The following is a 22,459-nucleotide window of genomic DNA, read 5'->3' as shown; positions in this document are numbered from 1 at the left end:
AGAGTTGGCAATGAAGACCTGAAACATTAGGTTCAACTTTCTATTTTTTCTTGAATTCTTTTCCTTCCTCCCCAGCAGGTTTTTTGTCTAATGAGTCTCGGGGCTCATAATGTTTGGGGGCCATCAAGGCCTCCCATCTACTTACAGTTGAACAATCTGTGTACTTTTCTAATGGACTCTAATGCCAGCTCCTAAATTTTATAGAATAAAAGTGTGATCAGCTTTAATGACCAATTTATGCACAGTAACAGTCTGATGTGGCCATATAAGTCAATTTGGGGTTCTGGAGGGACTGTAAATTGAAGCTGTTAATTGCTCTTCCTCACTTCCATTGACCAGACCTCTCACCTGCAGCTCCGAAGCACTGTGCTCTGTCATTAGCACAGCAGCATTGATCCCAGCTGGCCTCCTGATGTGTGCTGACACATTTTACAGGCCAAATAAATGCAACAGAACTGTTACACAATCATTTACAGCCTCAACTCTTGCAGCATTCATTGAGATAACTTCCTACTTTTTCCTCCCTGTGTGAACTGAATGTTTCCCTTACCTCTCTGTAACTGCTCTTGGTTAATCCCATAAAGCCCTGGATTATGGCCTTAAACTCTCTGCTCAGCCAATTTTAGATCATTTGGTTCTGTTTATCAGTCAGTGAGCATTCTTGCAGTAAATGATCCTATTGCTATTTTTATTGACTTACATTCTTCAGTTTCCTCCAGGCACTGATCACCAAAGCACTCTGCAATCACTTACAGGTCTAGGTTTTAAAATTAGTGGGCAGACAGCCTTACACCCATGGCATTTATGACACTGATATTTTTAGTTATTGAGCATAATCAGACATTACTTAACCATAAAGGTATATATGTCCCTGAAATGCATCATTAGCCCAATATTGTCATGGGAACATCCTAGGATATTTACACAAACTAAGACAGCTACAGTGTTGCTAGGTGATAAAATCTGTTGGACCCCCCATCTTACCTGCAGTCCATTGTTGACTAACCATCATTATGTAGCACATGACCCTATTTATTGTGCACCTTCTGTGTGCAAAGCACCATCCTAAACTATGCTGTGAAGGCAGCTAAGGCCAGCGATGCGTCCCCTCACCTCCTCCTCTCCTCAGTCACTGATTTTTAATGCAGGGGAATGAGGCAGGCTCAGTTCGAGGCAGTACAGGGCCATGGGAGCACCATGGGAGTGGTCCCTTGTGTGCAGAAAGTATTTCAGGGAGGAAAGAGCCCTTCTGCAGAGGGGACGAGGAAGCTTCAGTCACTGGCCCAGAGGGCGGGTGAGTTTTTTTGGTTTTGTTTTTTGTTGTTGTTGTTTGTTTCATTTTATTTTATTATATTTTTTCTGCAAAGACCATAAAACTCCTGTTTCTGAGTGGATATTTCAAGAGCAGGTGCATAAATTAGTGGTAGAACACTTGCCTAGCATTGTAAGGCCCTAGGTTCTGTCCCCAATATCAAATAAATAAGAATGGATTTTTAAAAATCGAATTCATACTTTGGTCAGGGTGGACTTTAAATGTGGTTTGTTGTGATCTCAAGTTTCCTACAGCTTGACTCTTTGGGTTGTCCTGCAGTCCTTTGTTCTGCAGGATTTTCTTTGGAGGCTGATGGACCCTAGGTCACCCACACACACACAGCTGTGTCTTGCAGGAATGCATCTCCTACAGAGGCCCTGTCGTCTAGGAGGGTGGACGTTAAGAAGTAAATGTCAGGTTCGCTATCATAATGGGAGCACACAGAGGCCACACAGTGGGAGAATCCTGTGTTTCTGCTCCAGCCAATGCACTGAGGGTTGCTATTCGTACACCCAGGCCACCCACCATATTGTGTGGGGACAGACACATTTGTTTTGTCACAGGACACTTGTGCTGCTGAAGCCTTCAGATGGGCCACCAGAGGGAGCATCCATTGGACAAACAAGCGAACCTCTTTGAAAGCAATTTTGTAAGGTCCTTTAGGAACCCTAAAGATCTTCAAACCTATTTACCCAGTAATTCCACTTCTAGAAGCCTTTTCTATAAAATATATATTAAATGCACTAAAATATATGTGAGTGGTTATCCTAGCATTAAAATGGAAGCATTGTAAGTGTTCATCATGTGATAATGATAAATAAATTATGCATCTTTACAACAAAATATACAATCATTGAAAATATCCTTTTCAGAGAAGTTAGTGGCATAAGGATTATAATATGAGGTTCAATAGAAAAAGCAAGTGATGATATAATTGCAAATTAAATATTTTTATGTTTGCATACACACACACACACCTTTTAAACTTATATACGAATTAACAGTCTAGGCAGAAGAATACCAAAGTATTCATAGCCACATCCCATAAAGCAATTAAATGTTTAAGGAGAAAAAGAATAAGATCTTCATAAAGTTCTTATGTAGTTTTTTGAAAGCTTTTGAAATTTCAATGCTATCTGCTAATGGCACCTCCCAGGTGATAAGGACATTGTTTCCATTTATCACAGGAAAGAGCAAACCTCCTTCTTGGCACTGACCTTTATCTTCATTAGTTATATGCTCCAAAATTAAAATTCACAGTGTACATTCAAATCAATCAGGAGTCGGTTTTGTTGTGTGTAACAAAAAACCCAAATAATAGTGGCTTTAAAAGATATGGTTTATTTTTCTCTCATATTTAAGCAAGCTGGCAATTAGGTGTCCAGAGCTAGCATGGTGGGTTCATGGTCATCAAGAATCCAGGCACCTCCTTTCTGTCCCCCATTCTCATTGTGTGACTCCCATATCAAACACAGTGCTATATGGCTGCTGGTATCTCAGCCAACTGCTTCAGATTCCAAGGAGAAGTGGCGGGCAGTGTTTTGATATTTGTGTTTACCATATCTTCCATTCATGATGTAAGCTGACATCTCATTGTCCCCTCTTGATACAAGAAGAGCTAGACACTATAGAATTCTAAATTCACACATTGACCCCAATAAGGAAAGGGAGAGGTGGGTACAAGGGAGTCCACAATTATCTATTGTGGTTATCTCCAGTTTTAATCATATAGGGTTATAGGTCTTGCCGTGACTGCCACTGTGTTACAGTGATGTGTACTTTTTTGGTGGGATACCAGGGATTGAATTCGGGGGCACTTGACCTCTGAGCCACATCCTCAGCCCTATTTTGTGTTTTTATTTATAGACAGGGTCTCACTGAGTGCTTAGCACTTTGCTTTTGCTGAGGCTGGCTTTGAACTTGTGATCCTCCTGCCTCAGTCTCCAGAGCTACTGGGATTGCAGGCATGTGCCACTGCACCCAGCATCTGGTGATGTGTACTTTATGTTATGAAGAAGTCAGCATTGTTTAGGGAACTGGCAGAGGAGTGCCGTTTTAGAAAAAGCACTGGTTAGAGATGGGAAGATATGGGGTCCAAGTCTTTGTTCCTCCAGGTTCTGACTTCACTGGGCCTCCATTCCTCACCAAAAATGAGGACACTAATACGTGGAGCATTTGCACCTGTGGGTCTTGCCCTTGCTGTGATTGATTCCCCCTTTTGCACTTCACATTTCTCTAGCTCCCCCTACACCGCTGCCCTTCCTCAGTTCAGGCTGCAGTCTTCTCTCACCTTCCTCCTTGCTGGGCTCTGAACTGGGTCCCTGGCTCTGGCCTCTGCTGCTCTTGTTCCTGCACACTGAGATAAAGTGGTCTTTGGAGTCAGTTGTTCCTCTCATGCCCCACCCCCTGCTCCCAGTACCGGGGATTGAACTCAGGGGCACTCAACCACTGAGCCACATTTTGTATTTTATTTAGAGACAGGGACTCACTGAGGTGCTTAGTGCCTTGCTTTTGCTGAGGCTTGTTTTGAACTCATGATCCTCTCCCCTCAGCTTTCCGAGCCACTGGGATTATAGGCATGCAGCACCGCGCCTGGCTCCTCTCACATTTTAATGGTTCTCATCTCCCTCATGGTGGGTTTGTGTGTTAGTCCACTTTTCATTGTTGTGATAAGAATACCCAACAAGAATTTAGAGAAGGAAACATTTATTTTGTCTTATTGATCCAGGAGTTTAGTCCATTGCTCTGGGCCCAAGGTGAGACAGAACATGATGGTAGAGGGCATGGTGGGGATTGCTGCTCCGTTCATTCAACTGAAAAAGAGGGGAAGGGGCACACCCCCAGTGACCTGCCTCCTCCAGCCACACCCACCTAAGTTACCACCCCATCAGTCCATTCAAAGTAGGATGGACTGATTAGATCCTAGCTCTCGTAATCACTTCACCTCTGACTGTTCCTGCATTAACATTTAGGGGGATATCTCATACCCAAACTGTATGGCTCCCAAAAGCTCATGTTCATCTCACAACACAAAATACATTTAGTCCATCTCCAAGAGTCCTGTAGTCTTAACAGTTCCAGATTTGCCCCAATGCCCAAGTCCAAAGTCTCATCTAAGATAGAAAGCAAACTCTTGGCTATAAGCCACAGTAAAAATCAAAAGCAAGTTACAGATATCCAATATAAAATGTTCCCATTCCAGAAGGGAGGAGAAGGGGCATGGAAAGAAGGGGTGAGCCCAAAACAGGACTGAAACCAGCTGGACGAACAGGTCCTGTTGCTCCAGGTACAGCAGCTAAGACACGTGGCGGCGGTGAGATGTTCTCTCCTCAGGCCTTGCCAGTTTCAGGGCACATTAGCCTGCACTCTCAGCCAGGAACTTTTCTCTACAGACAGTTCGCGTTCCTGGCATCTCTTAATTTCTGGGGTCGGTCTGCATCCCAACTTTGGCTTCACCTTCACAGCTTCATGCAGCGCCCTCTCAGGGGCAGCCCGAAAGGGTTCCACTCCTTCCACGCTTTGCCTCGTCTCCCAGGTCTTCCTCTTGATGGGAGCCTTCATAACCCTCTAACTCCAGGATTCTGTGTTCCTGAGAAACAAGCACCACCACCGCTCGCACAGTAGCTGGGGCCCTGGAATCCCAGCTACAGCAGCCTCGGAGCACTGGGCAGCGGAGCGTGCTGAAATGCCTTCCTGGGCTCTCATGTTCTATCATGAGAGTCACCTCCAGGTGTCCTGCAGAACATAGGAGTCTCGGCTGGGGGTGGGGGGGTGCCTCATCTCTAAACCATAACAGTTTGGCATCCCTGATCTATGTCTAGCCCACCTCTCTTTTTAGTCTCTTTTCCTCCCCCCCCCCAACCCTCCACATCTACACTCAGAGCCCCTTGCTATCTTTGACAGTCTCAGAGCTCCACAGGCTTCCACACCAGCTGCCCTTGGAGGGGCCTTTCCCTCTCACTATCTCTGGCTGACTCACACCTTCTCTGTTCCTCCAGCCCTGTATTCACCCCTCGTCTTTCACTCTCCACACCTGAGGGCAGGAACCCCATTTCTTGCCTGCCTCCCCTCCTGATCACTACACATCCTAAAGGCAGGAGTCATATTTCACACATCCCTCAGCACAGTGCCTGCCGCAGGGGGCACTCGCTGCTGGCCTGCCGCTGGCCTGCTGAGTGTCGGGCTGAGGCTACCCTCCAGGGCTTGCTGGTCTTTTGTTCAACAAACTCCTGTTTGTTGTGCTGAAGGAGAGCACCCTAGCACTGGAAGAAAAAGCCCTGCCTCTCTGTCCATCTTTGCTGCTTAGCCACTTGCTGTCCTTGGGCTCACATTCCTTCTCTTGCGCACACTTCAGTGGTCTGCTGAGCACCTTTGTCTGCCAGGACTGTGAGGGCCCAGCAGCATAGATGTGCATGGTTCATTGCCGCTGCCTTTGAGGGTCTTCAAAAGCACTGGGGGGCAGTAGAGAGGAAGACAGACATGAACTTGGGCACATCTCCTACTGGCCATATGTTGGGCCACATAGTCCAGTTAAATGTTCTCCATGTGTACAATGACTGTCCCTTGACCAGATTCCCACCAGCTGCTTGAGGACCTTATACCATAGAGTCCACCACATTGGCTCAGGAATCTCACATCTTTATCTTGGTGTTTTTTTGTTGTTGTTGTTGTTTTGTTTTTGTTTTTGTTTTTTGATTTTTTTTTTTTTTTGGAGCATCCAAAGACTGTTTTAGCAGCAAGAGACTGTAAAGATCACCTGGGAATATTCAGGCCTCTGAATTTACAGATGAGGATGCTGCAGTGTTCATATGAGACAAGAAGGAACAGAGTGTCACCCAACAAGTAGCAAAGCCACACTATAGCCCAGTTGTCCCGACTGCCTTGCTGGGGGTCTTTCTGATGCTCCACCCTTTGTTCCAGTGTGACAGAGGTAGAAGATGTAGATCACTAGACATTCAGAGACCACATGGCTGTTATTAGATGCACCTGAGATGGACCCTGGAGACCACAGTGCCTTTAGTCAGAGAAGCTGAGAGCTGGAAGGGGCTCAGCTGGTTCAAACCTGTCTGGCATGTAAATTCCTTCTCGATCCTTGCTTGATGCTTCTCACAAGGACAAAATTTACTGCTTCTTGAGGCAGCCCTTTCCTTTTTATTATTATTATTATTATTATTATTATTATTATTATTATTATTATTAACAACCCAGTGGGGGATTGAGCACAGGCTTTGTGCATGCTAGGGAGGCGCTCTACAACTGAGCTGCATCCCCAGTCTTCTTTTTCCATTCTGTCTTGGAACAACTCTGTTAAAGGGTTCTTCCACATGCCATCTCATAGACTGTGTCTGCTGCTAGCCACTTCAAAACTTGGTGGTAAACTCAGCCAAGCACCTCCTGATAGTCCCTTTCTGTGGGGAATAGCACAAAGGATTCTTGATTCTGACCCCCGGCCACTCTGGGTGGCAGCTCTGGCCTTTGGGAGTTTTCTCTCACTTGTACTTTTTTTTATTCTAATTTGTTATATATGATAGCAGAATGATTACAATTCATATTACACATATAGAGAGCTCTCACCTGTATTTTTAAAAAGCAGTTGTATGTGCCCCGGATTGCCCAGAGAGAGGGTCCCCTACTCTGAATTCCAGACATATTTCTTAATGCTCCTTTCTTCGCCAGTTCTACTTATTCCTTAAAAAAAAAAAAAAGAAGAAGAAGAAGAAGAAGAAGCATCTCTCAGGAGCTACCTTTAAAGAAAAATTGTGACAAAGACCCTTTGTTCTGGGGGAAGGAAAGGCCATAGCCCTGGGTTATGGCTGGGCATCCATCTGAGACAGTGGGAGCACTTATCTAACAGAGACACTTAATTGAAAAGGACACTTAAAATAGAAGGCAAGAAAGACAGGCGGCAGGAGATGTGTGAACACAGACTGCCCTCAGCCCACTAGGGTCAGCAGCTAAGTGTTTGCATTTCCCAAAATGCAACACCTTTTCCACCCCAGCATAGAAAAGGCGCACCTCAGCTTTATGCTGAAAGCCTTTCTGGGTGGAAGAGGCAGTCTTGAAGGAAGTCCCATCAGGTGGGGAACCTGTGCGCACATGTGGATGGCTCAGCCTCCAGACAGCAACCAGGGAGCCTGGTGGACAGACCAAGGCTGGCTCTGGGGCCCTTTCAGGAAAATAAGAATGCCCATGTGGGTCTCTGAGTTCTCACAGGGAGGGGGTGTGGGAAGTGGATGGTGCAAGGAGACACTTCTGGAGGTCGTTTTGCCCCACAGTACACTTTCCAGGAGGGAATACCCTGCCATTTAATGCAGAGGCTAATGTATTTGCACTTAAATGTTAAAAAAATGGCTTTTTCTGATGGTTCACACCTGGGAGAGTCCTGTGGTTCTTGACCTGTGCTTTTTCTTTGCCTTCAGGTTCAGATTGGCCAACTCTATTCAACTGACAAGCTTGTCATTGAGAATCAAGAGAAGCCAAGGACCTAGGGAGCTGGGAACCAGCCACCGATGGGGCCATGGACCACCTTCAGCATCCATTCTGTGTGCAGGCTGAAAATAGCCTCTCACTTTGCCTACCCTGTGGGAGCTGAAAACTGAGTCACGTTTCCATTCTGTTACAGCCTTGGTGAGAAAGGATGGCTGTGCCTTCTCAGTTCAAGTGTTAGAATGAAGGGCTAGAGGTCACTCAGAATAATGCTATGTATTCTGGTGTCTCCTCTCCCTCCTATCCCATCTTGTAGTTCGTCACCATTTGTAGAGAACATATACAGACTTTGTTTTTTCTTGGTCCTTGACAATAAACCAAAGTGTCTCCCTTTTTCTTTTGTGCCAAATAACCCCATTAAGAAATACACATTCACTTCCTGCTGAGGCAAGGCCTGAAGAAGTGGAGACCCCTGAGCAGGTCCCACCTTGAGCTGAAAACTCCCTTTGTATGGGGAGTAGAGAGCAGGTCAGGGTGGTGAGGAACAGGATACGCCCTATAATTTATACCTACACCCAGAGATGAGTACTTTACAGCCCAGCCAGAGTGTGGTGTGAGGATTGGCAGCGAACCCCTCCCCACCCCTTGTGCATCAGAATCTTACCTCTGACAGGCCCCAGTGTGGTGCCTGGACCCTGAGGAGAGTCTGGGAACCACTGCTAATAGCACTGGGCCCAGCTCCGGCTGCCCGTCAGAATCAAACAGACAGATCTCTCACCACTTCCCTTCCTGTAGATTCTAACTTGGTAAATGAGAGGTGAGACCGAGTTAATATATATTCTTGAAGATCTAATATTTTCAGTGTTTAATCAGTTTGAGGAACCCCTGCTCCTTGAGTATGTTACAGATAATAAAGATTATCATTTGTACACTTTTATCGTGGAAAATACATTCTTTCCACACATCTAGAAGAAGCATATTAAATAACTTCCTTGACTTCTGGGGAGCTTAGGCAGGGCCCAGACCCTGTTAGAGTGATTTCTCATTCTCCTTTGTGTACAGTGTTAAGTGGATTCAAGATTCATGTGTTACGGTTTGAACGGATTCATATAGGTATTACAGTTCCTGCCATAGCTGTGATGGTGTCATCCTTTTATTAATTCTCAGTCATGAGTCAAGCATGAACAGTTCTGGGCCTACACCCTTGTCATCCTCGTCACCTTGTAAGTTACACGTGTCCGTGGCATCCATACAGTGCAGATTATATTTATGATGATGCATTCAAAATAGATGAAGCATTTAGCCCTCCTATTTGGCAACACAACTTTTTCAGGATACAGTCTTGTGCACCCGTGAGACTAACAAAGCTCACTGTAGGTCCCAAATGTTACTCTGAACAATTCCCTCCTGGGAGCTGCAGCAGAGTGGACCTGCAACAGGATAGCTGTGGGTGATCGCAGACAACGAGGGAAATGTGATCTCCCCTTCAACTGAAAGTCGTGAGCCAGAGTCCCTAGCCATGGTAGACGTGGCCCTGGTGCCCTTCTTCCACTCTGCATCAATGTCATTCACCAACGACCTCATCCAGCAGTGTTGTTAGTGGATGGCACCTCTGACTTATACTTCCTTGAACAGCTGCTACTTGGAATCCTAAGTCCAGACTCCAACCTTCTCCTCTAAAAGTATCACATTGCAAGCAGGAGAACAATTCCTGAGGTAAGGAGACTTACCCTCCAGGTTTGGTTCCAAAGGCAGGCAGAGCAAACTTAACATTTTTCTGCAGTCCTTTAACAGCAGGTTGCTTTTGTGTGAATGAAACCACATGAATGGGTTTGAACCTTGCCCAAAGCCTTGATAATACTGAGCAAGTCTATAACTTAGGTAAAATTACTCATTTGGAATCTACAAAAAAGATAGGAAGGAGAATTCTATGGCAGAAAAAGCCCAAACAGGTCTTGATCCTTCACTACAGGTGTAAGTCTGCAGGCAGAGCCTCAAACTGGGTACTCCCCAAATTCAGAGGACCCAGCTTGAGTCTAGAGCATTGGATAAAGTGCCATGTCCATGGAGACTGGGCCCCAGCTGCAGGGTTTGGAGCAGAGTAGGGGTTGCACCATCCATCGCCATTAGCCTCAGAACTCTACAGTTTGTATGACTGTTCTGAAGAAGGGGTTCAGGCTGGGGTCAAGATCAATTTCAGTGTCAGATATTAGCAACTGAGAAATACCACCAGAAGTTCACCTCTCCTGAGGTGAAAACCATTGGCCGAGCAGAACCGTTTCTAGAACTTCAAAGATGGCATTGGACTAGACAAGCCATGATGCCTTAGGACTTGGGAAGCCTCATATAGCCAAGCCCATGGCTATGTTGCTTTGATGCTCTTGTTCTCTAGATTGTGGAACTGAAAGGATAACGTGGATTGGCATAGACTGTTTTATGTACACTCTCTTGCCACCCAGTAGCAGTCACACAACCCCCTCCCTCCTCAGCCTCACCCAACATCTCAAGCCCTTTGATTTTATTTCCAAAGGTTGAGAATATTTCTCTTGATTGTTTTTGTTTTTCCAGTGCTGGTGATTGAACCCAAGGCCTTGGGCATGCTAGCCAAGTACTCGATCACAGAGCTACGCTCCAACATCTTACCACTTAAAGTATCCACAAAAATAACTTCTCAAGACCATTATGAAGAAATGTTTACCTGTAGTTCTCAGGAGGAAAAAAAAAACATCTTCCTATAGGAAAAGTCTTTTATATGTAACAAGTTTGATTGGGGGCTTGAGCATAGGGAGAAATTTTTCTATATTTAGCAAAAGGAGTCATCGGATTTTTTTAAGAGGCTGAGGAAAGTTGGTCTACATGTTGGCCTCATGGTTCTAAAAATGAAAATAAAATACATAGTAAAGGTTGAGTTGGTAGAAAGTGCAAGGATATATTATAACAAAATAAGCCACTTTTTTTGTTGTTAGGTATTGTATCTTCTCTATAGAGTACAGCCCTCCATCTCTGTAGGTGTCACATCCATGGATTTTAGCAACCAAAAAATAATTGGGAAAAATCGTGTTTATACTAAACGTACTTGTGGTATGCATTATTAGTCATTATAAGTCATATAAGATGGCTGAATTCTACAGAAAGATGTGTGCAGGTTCTATGCAAACATTCTGCCATTTTACATAATGAATTTGAGCATCACTGATTCTGTCATCCACAGGGCTTCCTGGAACAGATCCCCTGAGGATACCAAGGGACAGCTGACTAAAGACTGCTGCTTGCTTTCTAGATTAAGGAGCATCTTAGATACTGAGTCTAGGTTATAAACAGCAGTGGATCATGGAATAGGCACATTTGCTGAGACCACATAGATGAAACTGGCAAAACTCATGCAGATATTTATTATCACACATAAAAGGAACAGCCCCCAGGAAATGCTCCATATATCTTGAGTGGGCAGCTGCCTCACAGCTAATCTGGTGTTTACCAGTAGTTCCAAAAGGATCTAGAAAAACCGGGTAGAGAAAGCAATGATTGATGATATAGCAGTCTTTTTTGTTTGGGTTTGTGTTGTTTTCTGAGCATTTTCCCAGAATCTATATGGACAGTGGCTTCCCTTCTCTCTTGAAAACAATAAGACCTTCACTTTTCAATCTTTCCATAGCCCTTATTTAGTGCTTCAGGGAGCCATTTGTGAAAATTGCTTCTTGTGTTGATATCCATGTGGGGAGTGGGATGGATGTTGTTGCTTTTGATCTAAGGCACAGTTTCATGTCAAAGACTCTGAGGAGAGAAACAGGAGAACTCTTGGTGATGAATCTATTCTTTTACCTGGGGACCATTGCCACCATAGTGGTGACAGCAAAATTGGTGTCTTGCTATCTTGAAATTAGATCACAAGAATTGTCAACACCAATAAAACTGGAATTGCAGGTGTTGGGGTCAGACTAATGGTGTCTGTGCTGACCACAGCGTGACCCACGAGAACCATGGGCTGCGTCTCCCTGAGGCAGCAGGACTTGTGTAAGAAGCTGGATCCACAAGAACACCACTTCCTGGAAACAGTCTTTATTCTCTTCCTTACCAGCATGACAGGCTTTCCTAGAAACGTCAGTAGTACTGAATACAAACCTCCCGTCAGCAAAAACTTGCTTTATTTTCTTTGTTTAGAGGTATGTTTCAAATGTGTGTTCATTATATATTCTTAAAGCATTTTGCTAGAGCTTCCTGCTAATTACCTACTGAATTCATGTGACTTCACCTGTCTTAAACAGTTTAATGACCGTGTACTTGGTTTGGTTTGTTTGTTTGCCTCCCTATGTTGCTTAGGCTGGTCTCTAATTCCTGGGCTCCAGTGATCCTCCCACCTCAGCCTCCCAAGTGCTAGGACCACAGGTGTGGGCCACCCAGCCAGCATGTTTCTTTATTTTTTAAATGAGCATTTCATTCATGTGCAAACATGTGATAGATACAGCACATATAGGATATATGACCAGGTTTTAAATATGTCTTGGGAGGAGTGAACAGCTTGAAGTAGAGGCATGTTGTGGGCCAGCCTGAGCCAGAGTCCCTGCCTGGGAGTCTTGTTGGTCTTCTTTGTTCAGGAGACCAGCCTGTAGAACACCTGCAGAACTAAGTGCTAGACTGGCCAAGAGAGCAAGAGAATGGCAAGGTTCAAGAGAACTCAAGAGGGCTTTGGGTTGGAATGAACTAAGAGGGGAGTTTAGTGTTAGAACAGGGAAGATAGAGATACCTGTCCGTGGGAGGACCATGGGCCTGGTACATGGGCAAGTGTGCCCCAAATCCTGGTTCACGGCAGCTTCCCATAAATAAGGGAAGGTTGACAAAGTAGCCCCCAGTTACGGATGACCAAGAAAATCGTTCATTCCTTTGTCTTCCAGGCCCACCTCTTCTGGTGGTGAGATCCAAGTCAGCAGCAACTCCACACTTTAGTTTCATCATCCACAAAGTAGAGCTAAATGTGTGTCCACCCTCGGGCTGCCCCGAGGATTCGAAATGCCATGTTCTTCCACCACTTTTGAAAGAGAGCAAGTAAATGATAACTACTGACTGCTTTATGTCAATCGTTCTAGAAACTGGTGGATACCTCACGGGGCGCAGAAAGCGCCAGACCTGGGTTCTTAATTGCAGTGTATTCAGCATTGGGCTTAAGGCGTAAGTGCAAGGAGCTCTTCTGAGTTCATACATTACCAAGGAGATGAAGTAGGACTGGAAGGGGAAGAGGAGGAGATTCAGAAGGAGGCATCGTCTCTGCCGGAGGACGGAAGCCAGGAGGCTGTGCAGTGGAGCTTCCTGTGGGAGGACAGGGAGCTGCTGAGCAGGGAACTGAGCGGGAGCTGCAGAGCAACTGGTGGACACAGGACAGCTTCAAGGGCAGAGCAGTCAGAAGAGAGGGGACTAGGGACTGACAGGGGACAGTGGCAGTAGGAACTGGATATAGAGGACAGAATGGATCCAAAAGCCATTTCCAAGCGACAGACCTGGTAACACAGAATAAAGAATGAGAGGGAGGCAAAAATAACTCCAGCGTTCTGATCCTGAAAGACACAGGGTGAGGTTCTCGCACTGAAATGAGGCATGGGGCGACAACACACCCTCTTCATGAAATGCGCACACTGCAGGGCAGTATCCAGGCCTGCCTTTGGCAATGTCTTCTTAGCAGGAGACACTCTGGGGTGTCAGCCTATCTCATGAGAGCACCCACTTCTCCCTCCCAACAGGAGTCAGTGCTCCTAACAACACACACTTCTAACCAGAGATGGGAACAGAATGAACAACAGACACAAAGTGGGTCAAATATCTTCTCTTAGAAACTCAGAATTAGCTGTGAGAGGTGTTATTTCTGTCTGGGCTGCCTGCAGAAACTTGACATGAACTTGGGAGATGCAGAGCAGCCACCTCTCACCATGTGGAAGGGGAGAGGACAGCAGAGATGAGGCAGAGAGAGCCCTGCTGATTCCCTGGAGCTTCACACCTCTTGGCTTCACACACACGCGCACACACACACTGGTGCAGAGCCCCTGCAGCCCTTAGACTCCACAGGATAGGCCACTGTCCTTCAAACCCCACCCCCCATTCGCTGAAGCTCCTTGAGTTGGTTTTGTAACTTGCAGTTTGGAATACTCACTGGTGCGTGCTGTGTTTCATTGAAATACAAGACCTGCAAGAAATAAGCTCACATTTTTAGTAGGTAAGTTCCCCTTTGAGAATGGGACTTGATCCTGGTGTCGGTCCCCCAGAAGAGGTGGGTAACCATGACTTAGATGACAGGCCCCAGTGGGACAGACAGGGAGGTTGGCCTCCGGTGTACATATTAAGAGGCTAAATGTCTTAGGGATGCACCCTCTGGGGAGACCACAGAGATGTGGAGTCCAGTGGATGGACTCTAGACGTGTAGTCGTCTCTGTGATTGTATTCGTTGTGGCACTACAGGATTAGGAGCAAGAGGCCTGGGTCAGACTAATCTGGGTCAGATCCAGCCCCAGTCTCCTATTGGAGGAGCAAATTACTTAATCTCTCTGAGACTCAGCTTCTTCAGCTATAAATTTGGAGTAATACTTGTGTCATAGAGTTCCTCTTGAGTCTCCAAAGGGTGGGCAATAAATATTACCCCTCTTCCTCACCCAAATTTTATACCCTTTAGGAAATAAAAATCCATGACAAAATGGAATGTCATTTTGGCAACTGGCCCAGGCCACAGGGAACAATATTGCTAAGTGCGAGAGTCAGAATAGGCTGCCAGTTAAAATTGCCAACCACTCACAATACCACAGACTCGGTAGGTTGTAAAGAAAGATTTATTATGGCTCATGGTTCTGGTCCAAAGTCCACGTGCTGCACCTGGTGATGGCTTTCTTACTGGCAGAGTCTCAAGGCAGAACAGGGAAGGGCAGGCTGATGGAGGAAGGAACAAGAGAACTACCAAACTGGCTTTCCTAACAGACCCACTGCCAAGATAACCCACGAGCTTATTAACACATTAATGCATGAATGCATTAATCCAGTCAGGATGGCAGGAGCCTCGTCACCTTTTAAACGCCTCACCTGGTTCCCACCTCTTAAAGTCTTATAAGAGGGATTAACTTTCAACATGAGTTTCAGAGGGCAAAAGCCATACTCAAACCGTATCAGCATCCACAGGAAAATGAGTCCAGGAGGCAGGTACCGCGCCCAGGGTGTGACCTCCCACTGGTCCAAAACAGAGGGAAGAAAGCCATGACGCTAAGAACCCACGACAGATGAGCTCATGCCACCAGTCACTGTGGACATTGCCGCCCACCCCGTCACTGGGCCGCAGGGAGGAGAGGGACAAGGACAGTTATGCCAAACCCTCTCAGAAACCACGAATGGAGAAGACGTGTTTCCCTGACCCACCCAACGACCAGTAGTTAGGAAGGAGTGAAGTCACCCAGGTAAGGGGCATCACACCCTAGGGGGCCTAACTATGTTGCAACCTCATTCCCTTCAGTGGGAGGGATGGGACTGACACATGGGGACATGGGGGCTTCTGCCTGCTGTGGCTCTGCTGGCTGCACATCTCAGGGGGCTGCGACACAGGATGCATGGATCTGCACCGCCCTCATGCTGTTCCATCTGGGGATGTTTCTCACAGTGTCAACCCTGGGGCACTGAATGGCAGTTTTGTTTAATTTTTTTTTTTTGTAGTTGTAGATGGACCACATGCCTTTATTTTATTTGTTTATTTTTATGTGGTGCTGAGGATCAAACCCAGTGCTTCACACATGCTAGGCAAGTGCTCTGCCACCGAGCTGCAGCCCCAGCCCCTGAGTGTCCATTTTATTGAGGAATTTGGCATTTCCTCATGTTTGTGGAGCTGAACATGGAAGCAGAAATGGAGATGGAGTTATCCACACAATGGTCCCACTTCCCCACATGCCAGCTCCCCTCCATCTTAATCATCCCAGTGCCCCCCTTGGCCTGCCCTTGTTGAGGACCCCCTCTACACTTAGGATAGAATGATGAGATTTCCAACAGGTGGACTGAGGCATCACTGGCCTCTGGAAAGTCACAAAAAAATTACAGCCTTCCTTTCGTGGAATTTGCAGAATCTTTATGAGAACAGAGAATTAGAAAAGGATTTCTGGAGGATGACATGCAGATAGGTGGAGAATCCACCCCAAAAGCAACAGAATGCAGCTTGCATGGGGAGAGGGTGGACCAAGAGAGGGCAGCCACAGACACTAAAACAGGGTCACCAAGAGTGGAGGTTCAAAATGATGTGAAAGAGCACTTAACAAGCAGGAGACCCCAGAGTGGCTGCTTAAGAAAGGGCAGGAATAAAAAAAAAATTTTTTTAAGACAACTATGTTATCCAGGCTGACCTTGAACTCGTGATCCTCCTGCCTCAGCCTCCTGAGTAGCTGGGATTTTCTGCCGGCTAAGGCAAAAAAGTCTTTGAAGAAGCCATTTTGAAGAAACATGATGACTAGCAGGCACGTGTGCACTATATATGTATCTATATGTCATCTGTCAGAGCAACTCATGCCCAGTATGCATCCCATCCTGTGAACAAGGAAGAGCAAACAGCCTCCTTTCTGTCTAGGTAATCAAAACGGTTTGCCTGGTTAGCACAGGGGGGCTACTGTCATTTGTTCCCCAAGTTGAAAGATTCGTTTATGCTTCCTACGTTCAGATGAAGTCAGAGAATGTTTATTCTCAGAAAGAACTCAAGAAAAAGCAACATGCAACGCCAAAGGGAAAGAGAAAGGTGCGGAGACCAACTGTGAACTTGGCACTTCACAGCTCGTTTCCCTCGTGGCTCTCAACAATCCAAGTTAGGCAGGAATTACTGTCCCCATTTTGCAAGCGTGAAAACTCACACTCACTAGGTTCAAGGGATTTGCTCAAAAGCACTCAGCCAGACGGGGCAGAGCTGGAGTCGACTGCAGGCCGGGGCTGCCCTGGAACCCACACATCGTCCCCACAAGGGCCAACTCCCAGCCATGTTTGTTCACCAGTGTAATGACAGGCAAGGCCTTAGACACTTCTCCACTGTCCAGTGGTAGGGTGTGTTGTTTGTTTATTTTTAAGGTTTAATTTCATTTTTGTCGTTATTATAACTGTTTGGGGTTTTTTGTTTTTGTTTCTTGGTACCAGGGATTGAACCCAGGGGCACTCAACCACTGAGCCACATCCCCAGCCATTTTTTGGTTTTGTTTTTTGCATGTTTACTTTTAATTTATTTTTAATCAGCTCCATTTGAATCGGAAAATTATATCTAGAAAAACTCATTGAATGATATCTAGAAAAAAATGACACAGACATTTAATATTATGTTGACATTTTTAAATGTAACATTTCAGCATGGACTTATGCTAGACCCCATGAGATGAGATGTTTTAAAGGAAAAGATGAGATAAGGAACTTTCTAACCCACATAATGCAAAGAATTAGCCTCAGGACTTATATTTCTGTAACCTTCTTCTAAGACTTTTTGATCTCATTTTCTTATACAAACAATGCACATCAACTGCAAACACAAAGAATTTTAAAATTGTGAGAACATAACACATTTTTCAGGCATGATTTCAAGTGACTTTTTTAAAAAGTCTAATTTGTTACATATGACAGCAGAATGTGTTTCAATTCATATTACATATATAGACCACAATTTTTCCTGTCTCTGGTTGTACACAAAGTAGAGTCACACTATTCGTGTCTTCATACATGTACTTAGGGTAATGATGCCCAACTCATTCCTCCATCTTTCCTACCCCCATACCCTCACATCTCTTTGCCCTATCTAAAGTTCCTCTATTCCTCCCATGCACCCTCCCCCAATCCCCATTATGGATCAACATTCTCATATCAGAGATATGAAACTTTTGTATGTCCTGTGCATTGCAAGATGGTTAACAGCACTCATGAGCTCTGCCCACTAAATGCATGGGTTGACTATCCCTCATCCAAAATGCTTGGAACTTCTGTATTTCAGATTTTGGAATATTTGCATATAAGTAATGAGACATCTTGGGAATGGGACTCAACTCTAATTCAATCCAAATTCACTGATGTTTCATAAACAGCTTATACAACAGAACCTAAGTCCTGCTCCCAGGACTGGGGATTGAACCCAGGGTCTCACACATACTAGGCAAGCCCTCTGCCACTTAGTTACATCCCCAGCCCCACTTTATTTTATTTTGATAAAAAGTCTTGCTAAGTTGCTTAGGCTGGGTTTGAATTTACAATTCTCCTGACTTCCCAGTAGCTGGGATTCACTGAACCCAGCTTTTGAAGATCATTTCATACAGTATCTTTGTGTACCTGAGTATTGACAGTGGCCCATCATCGGAAGGTCAGGGTGGAATTTTTCATTTGCAGTATCCCATCTATGCTCAAATGTTTCAGATTTTGGAGCATTTCAGATTTTCAGATTTGCAATGCTCAACTTGTATGTCACACCCTCTCCCCAGTCATGACCACTAAAACTATTTCCAGACTCCATTGCTTTTAACGTACCACAATGCTTTACATTCTTTGTCAAATCAGGACTTTGGTGCAACAGTTTTTAGGTCTGACGACACATACAAAAAAACAGCCATAGAGAAATAGAAAGCACAAATTTTTTAAAAATCTCAGAATTGAAAAGACGCTTTCAAACCACAAGGGTATTAACCACTCTGTTGAAAATCAAGGAGAAACACGAGGGCTGGGTTTTGACGACAGCAGTTCTCAGTTTAAATAAACACTGTCAAAACCACGCTCCCGGAAATCTGTTACTCATGCCTAGTGTTCCACTGGGCACATTTCTCAAGCAAATCCTAAAAGGGAGGTTCATGAGGTTTTTCTTCTCTCACCTTATTAGAAGGCAGTGTATGATATTTCCATGTAATAATAAAAAGAGACCACTCAAGGGCTGGGGTTGTGGCTCAGTGGCAGAGCATTTTCCTGGCCTGTGTGAGGCACTGGGTTTGATTCTCAGCATCACATAAAAATAAATGAATAAAATAAAGGTCCATCAACATCTAAAAAAACATTTTTCAAAATAGATCACTCAAAATAGCCGCCCGCTCTTGCCTCACTGCTGAATAGCTGCCAAAGGAGCCCCCAGCCCCCCTGAGGGCAGATGCAGCAGACACAACAAAAGGGATGGTCACCTTTGCCCTGGTTCTGAGGCCACCCCTCATCCCTGACCCCCAGATGGGGCTTCCAACCTCACCAAGTCCATTGACAAGTCCGAGCCCTCACTCCACAGGCAGAATCCCCAGAAAGCTCAGGAGTTCTAGCCACACACCTGAAGCAATGACTTGAACATGTTAGTGGTATTACAGTGGTGGTCAGCTTTAATGACATCAGCTTAGTTTCAAGTTAACATTTCAAAATTAAAATTAATTTTCTAAAAATTAAATTAAATTAAAAAAAAAAAAAAAAACGACTTCAGAGTGGCCATGGAGATACTGTGACCCAAGCCAGAGCCTATGGGACAGAGAGGCCAGGCCACAGCCCAGCTGGAGCCCCAGGCAGGCCTCCCAGCCCCCTCACGGCTCTAGATAATGGCGGACTGTGTCAGGCAAGGGCACAGTGTCCTCAGAGCTCAATGCCTTTACAATCCGTCTTGAATGTCTTGTTTCCTCTGCCACAAAGACAGGTCTTTCAGGACACATAGCACCAATATGTAAATTCATCTCCAGTGACTCTCTGTAAACAGCAAAGTGCAAATCAACTCAGTATTCTGGAAACAGAGGCAATATCTCATTCAGATTTTGTTGTTGTGGATGAGGTGAGGGAGACTCACAGACCTCTCTGTGTGCTCTGGTTGTTTTTTTTTTTTTTCCCCAAAAGAACATTCTGTGTATTTTGTTGTTAAACATTTACCTGAAATTTAAGATCCAAATATATTCATAGATATCCCAGGAGAATCGTCAAACGCAATTGGACCTACACATTTACATTGCTAATACAGAAAATACAAACTCACTAACTTTGAATTCTGCACCCAAAGTGACCTACACCTCATATAGACGTCCGGATTTGCTGGCTGAGAGATGCAACAGCAAACAGAAGAATCTGAAATTGGAGTACATAAACACAACTGCTCCTTACCCAAACGAAAAGGAAGACAAATGGAATGTTCTGGACTATTTAAAGGGGTTCTTAAAGTCACTACATTTATTTTTTAAATAATGTAAAACTCAGGGAAAAGTTAACTCTCATATCCTCTTTCTCTGGGAAATAATGGCCTCTTTTACCTACTAAGAGCATGAAAATATACCAACTGTACTGGGTCAGCCTCCTGATAAGAAGTCACTGCTCTAATTTGGATCTGGAATGTCCCCCAAAATCCATGCGTTATGGATTAGTCTTCAGCATGGCACTATTGGAAAGTTCTAGAAATGTTACAAGGTGGGGCCTAGTGGGAGGTCTTTGGTCATTTGCGGTGTGTCACCAAAGAGGATTCTGGGACACTGGCCCTCCTCCTCTCTTGCTCCACCATGTACTCCTCGCCATGATGTGTTATCTCACCATAATCCCCAAAGCAATAGGATCAAATGACCATGGACTGACACCTCCAAAACTATGAGCCAAAAGAAAACTTTTGTCTTCATAAGTTGATTATCTTGGGTATTTGTTACAGTGAAGGATAGCTGACTAACAGTCAGTAAGGAGGAGGTGAAATCACATATCCTCAGAGAGCACAGCAAGGTGGCCCTTAGAGATACTGCTTCCCATGAACACACAATCCTTATCTGTTTTAGTGGATGCTTCTGTTACCAGTTCTGTGGGTTCTTGTGCTTTCCATCAGAACAATCAGATAAAGGCATCACTGTGACTAAATAAGTGACTAAGTATTGGGACTTCTTGCTCCAGCAGAAGGAAGACACAGCACTGACCAAGAGAGTGTCACACTAGTTCCCCAAAGAAGGAAGCTAGTTTTATTTGTGTGTAAGGGAAGTAGGGGTGGATGAGAATTTAAGAATTTTAATTGGCTTTAACTGCATTTCAAAAGTGTTTTTCCTTTTCTGGGTGAGCTGGTCACCCAGCAGTAGTCAGCTGGTCACCCTAGCACCAAATGTTACACGTCTTGCTGTTAAGAAACACAGGTGGGGAGTCGATGGAAGCATATCATGCAAGGAACAAGTTAAGGGTCCCGGGAATTTGATGTTTGGGTGACCCCTCAACCATTTTATCCTTGATGTTGACCTTGGACAGTCACCGTGAGGGCATCCTGGCTTTAGAGGTGCACCTGGCTTCTGATAATGTCGGGTAGATTATTTAGGTGGGGGAAAGGACGGTGAAGGATGGGCATACGCAGGTAGGCATATACAGGTAGGCATATGCATTAAGAAAAGTCCATGAGTCATAAAACCAAAGCAGCAGGGAGCCTTAACTGGACAGGTAGCCTGTGAGCATGAGAGCCGAACGCCCAGCCTTCCCACGCTGTAGGGAATATAGTCCCTTGAGGGAACCATCATTTAAAATCGGGGGAAACTTCCTGACGCAGGTGAGCTTCAGGAGAGTGGGGCCTGGTCTGTCAGAACCTCCCCCAGAAATGGTGAGTTACAACCCCAAAGGGAGACTATTTCCAAACCCTGCCACCACCCTCGCTGGGAATGAGGTCACCAGGATGCTCCCTCCCTCATCACTGAAAGGATGTCACAGCTGTCCTCCCACTGAGGGGCGATTCATGCAGGTCCTATGCAGGGCATCACCCTCTTTTCTCATTTACGCTCACTGTGCTGTGTCCCACTCAAAGTCCTTCCAGTGGTGTCACAGGATCAGGGAACTGAGGTTACAAGTTCCTGAATGCCAATGTCTATTAGGGTAAAAGGGCTTCTTTCTTTTCTTCTGACCCTCTCATTTTTATCTCTAGACCAGCAGAACATCATGGGGCTTCTCTCAAGGTTCAAATTGGTGAGAACTCTAATTCACATCTAAGGTCAAGAGCACTCCCCATCCATCCGTTTGGGTCGAGGTGCCCCATGTAAACTTTGTCTCATGCTCTGATTCAGCCTTCTTTGCTTCTGTCTGTTATTTTCAGTCTGGCCCAGATGGGTTCCTCTCTCCCTGTGCATGTTCCTTCCACGGTCCCTGAACTGTACTAGGGACTGTGCTCTAGAGCGGGGAGGGGAGACAGCAGGACAGGGACCCGGACAGGCCAGCTACACCAGGTCTCAGGTCTCATCGAGGATGTGGCACAAGACCCCTTTATATTCTGCTCCAGAGACCACACAATGGAACCCCCCTACCACAGGGACTCAGCTTCATAAGAGGAAGTTGCCATGACAAGTCCCGGAACATCAGGGGACACCCACGTCTCATGGATTTTCTCTTCTCTCCACTAATGGGAAACCAGAAGTTGATTCTAGTGAACGCTTCTCCTAGATGCATTTTTGGAAACCTGGGACAAATTCAATTTGAGGCTTTTAAAATGCAGAATGCTGGTTTTGCTATGTAATCGTGCCTGGCCTAATATAGATCAAGTGATGGAGACAGTTGTCCACTAGATGGCAGTCTAAACTACAACACTTTTTCAGTTAGACCTCGTTTACAGGAGAGAAGGGAAATGGGGAGAACTTCCAAACATACAGCTTTCTTTCTCCTGAAGGACCACTCAGACCTTCATAAATGAGGCTGGGTGGAATCCTTCCAGGTTCCCAAGCTTTAAAAACCCCCTCACCCAAACGGTTAGAGGAGTTAGGAGAGGACTCTTGCTCAACTCCCCCAGAGTCAAAATTATAAAAACCC

General features: G+C 45.3%; 1 protein-coding gene across 1 annotated transcript in view; it reads left to right on the top strand.

The window, feature by feature from the left end:
- Lyrm4 (LYR motif containing 4) overlaps positions 1-8,669 on the top strand; it is a 149,523-nt gene extending 140,854 nt beyond the window's left edge. Inside the window, exon 3 of the mRNA XM_048799746.1 lies at positions 7,732-8,669. Within this exon, the coding sequence (XP_048655703.1) occupies positions 7,732-7,800 (69 nt within the window). The 3' untranslated portion in view covers positions 7,801-8,669. The remainder of the gene's footprint in view (positions 1-7,731) is intronic.
- Positions 8,670-22,459: the final 13,790 nt, after the last annotated feature.

This window comes from Marmota marmota, unplaced genomic scaffold (genome assembly GCF_001458135.2).
Source record: "Marmota marmota marmota unplaced genomic scaffold, marMar, whole genome shotgun sequence".
NCBI lineage: Eukaryota > Metazoa > Chordata > Mammalia > Rodentia > Sciuridae > Marmota > Marmota marmota.
The sequence above is the reverse complement of the archived record's forward strand: the minus strand, read 5'-3'. Positions and strand labels throughout refer to the sequence as shown.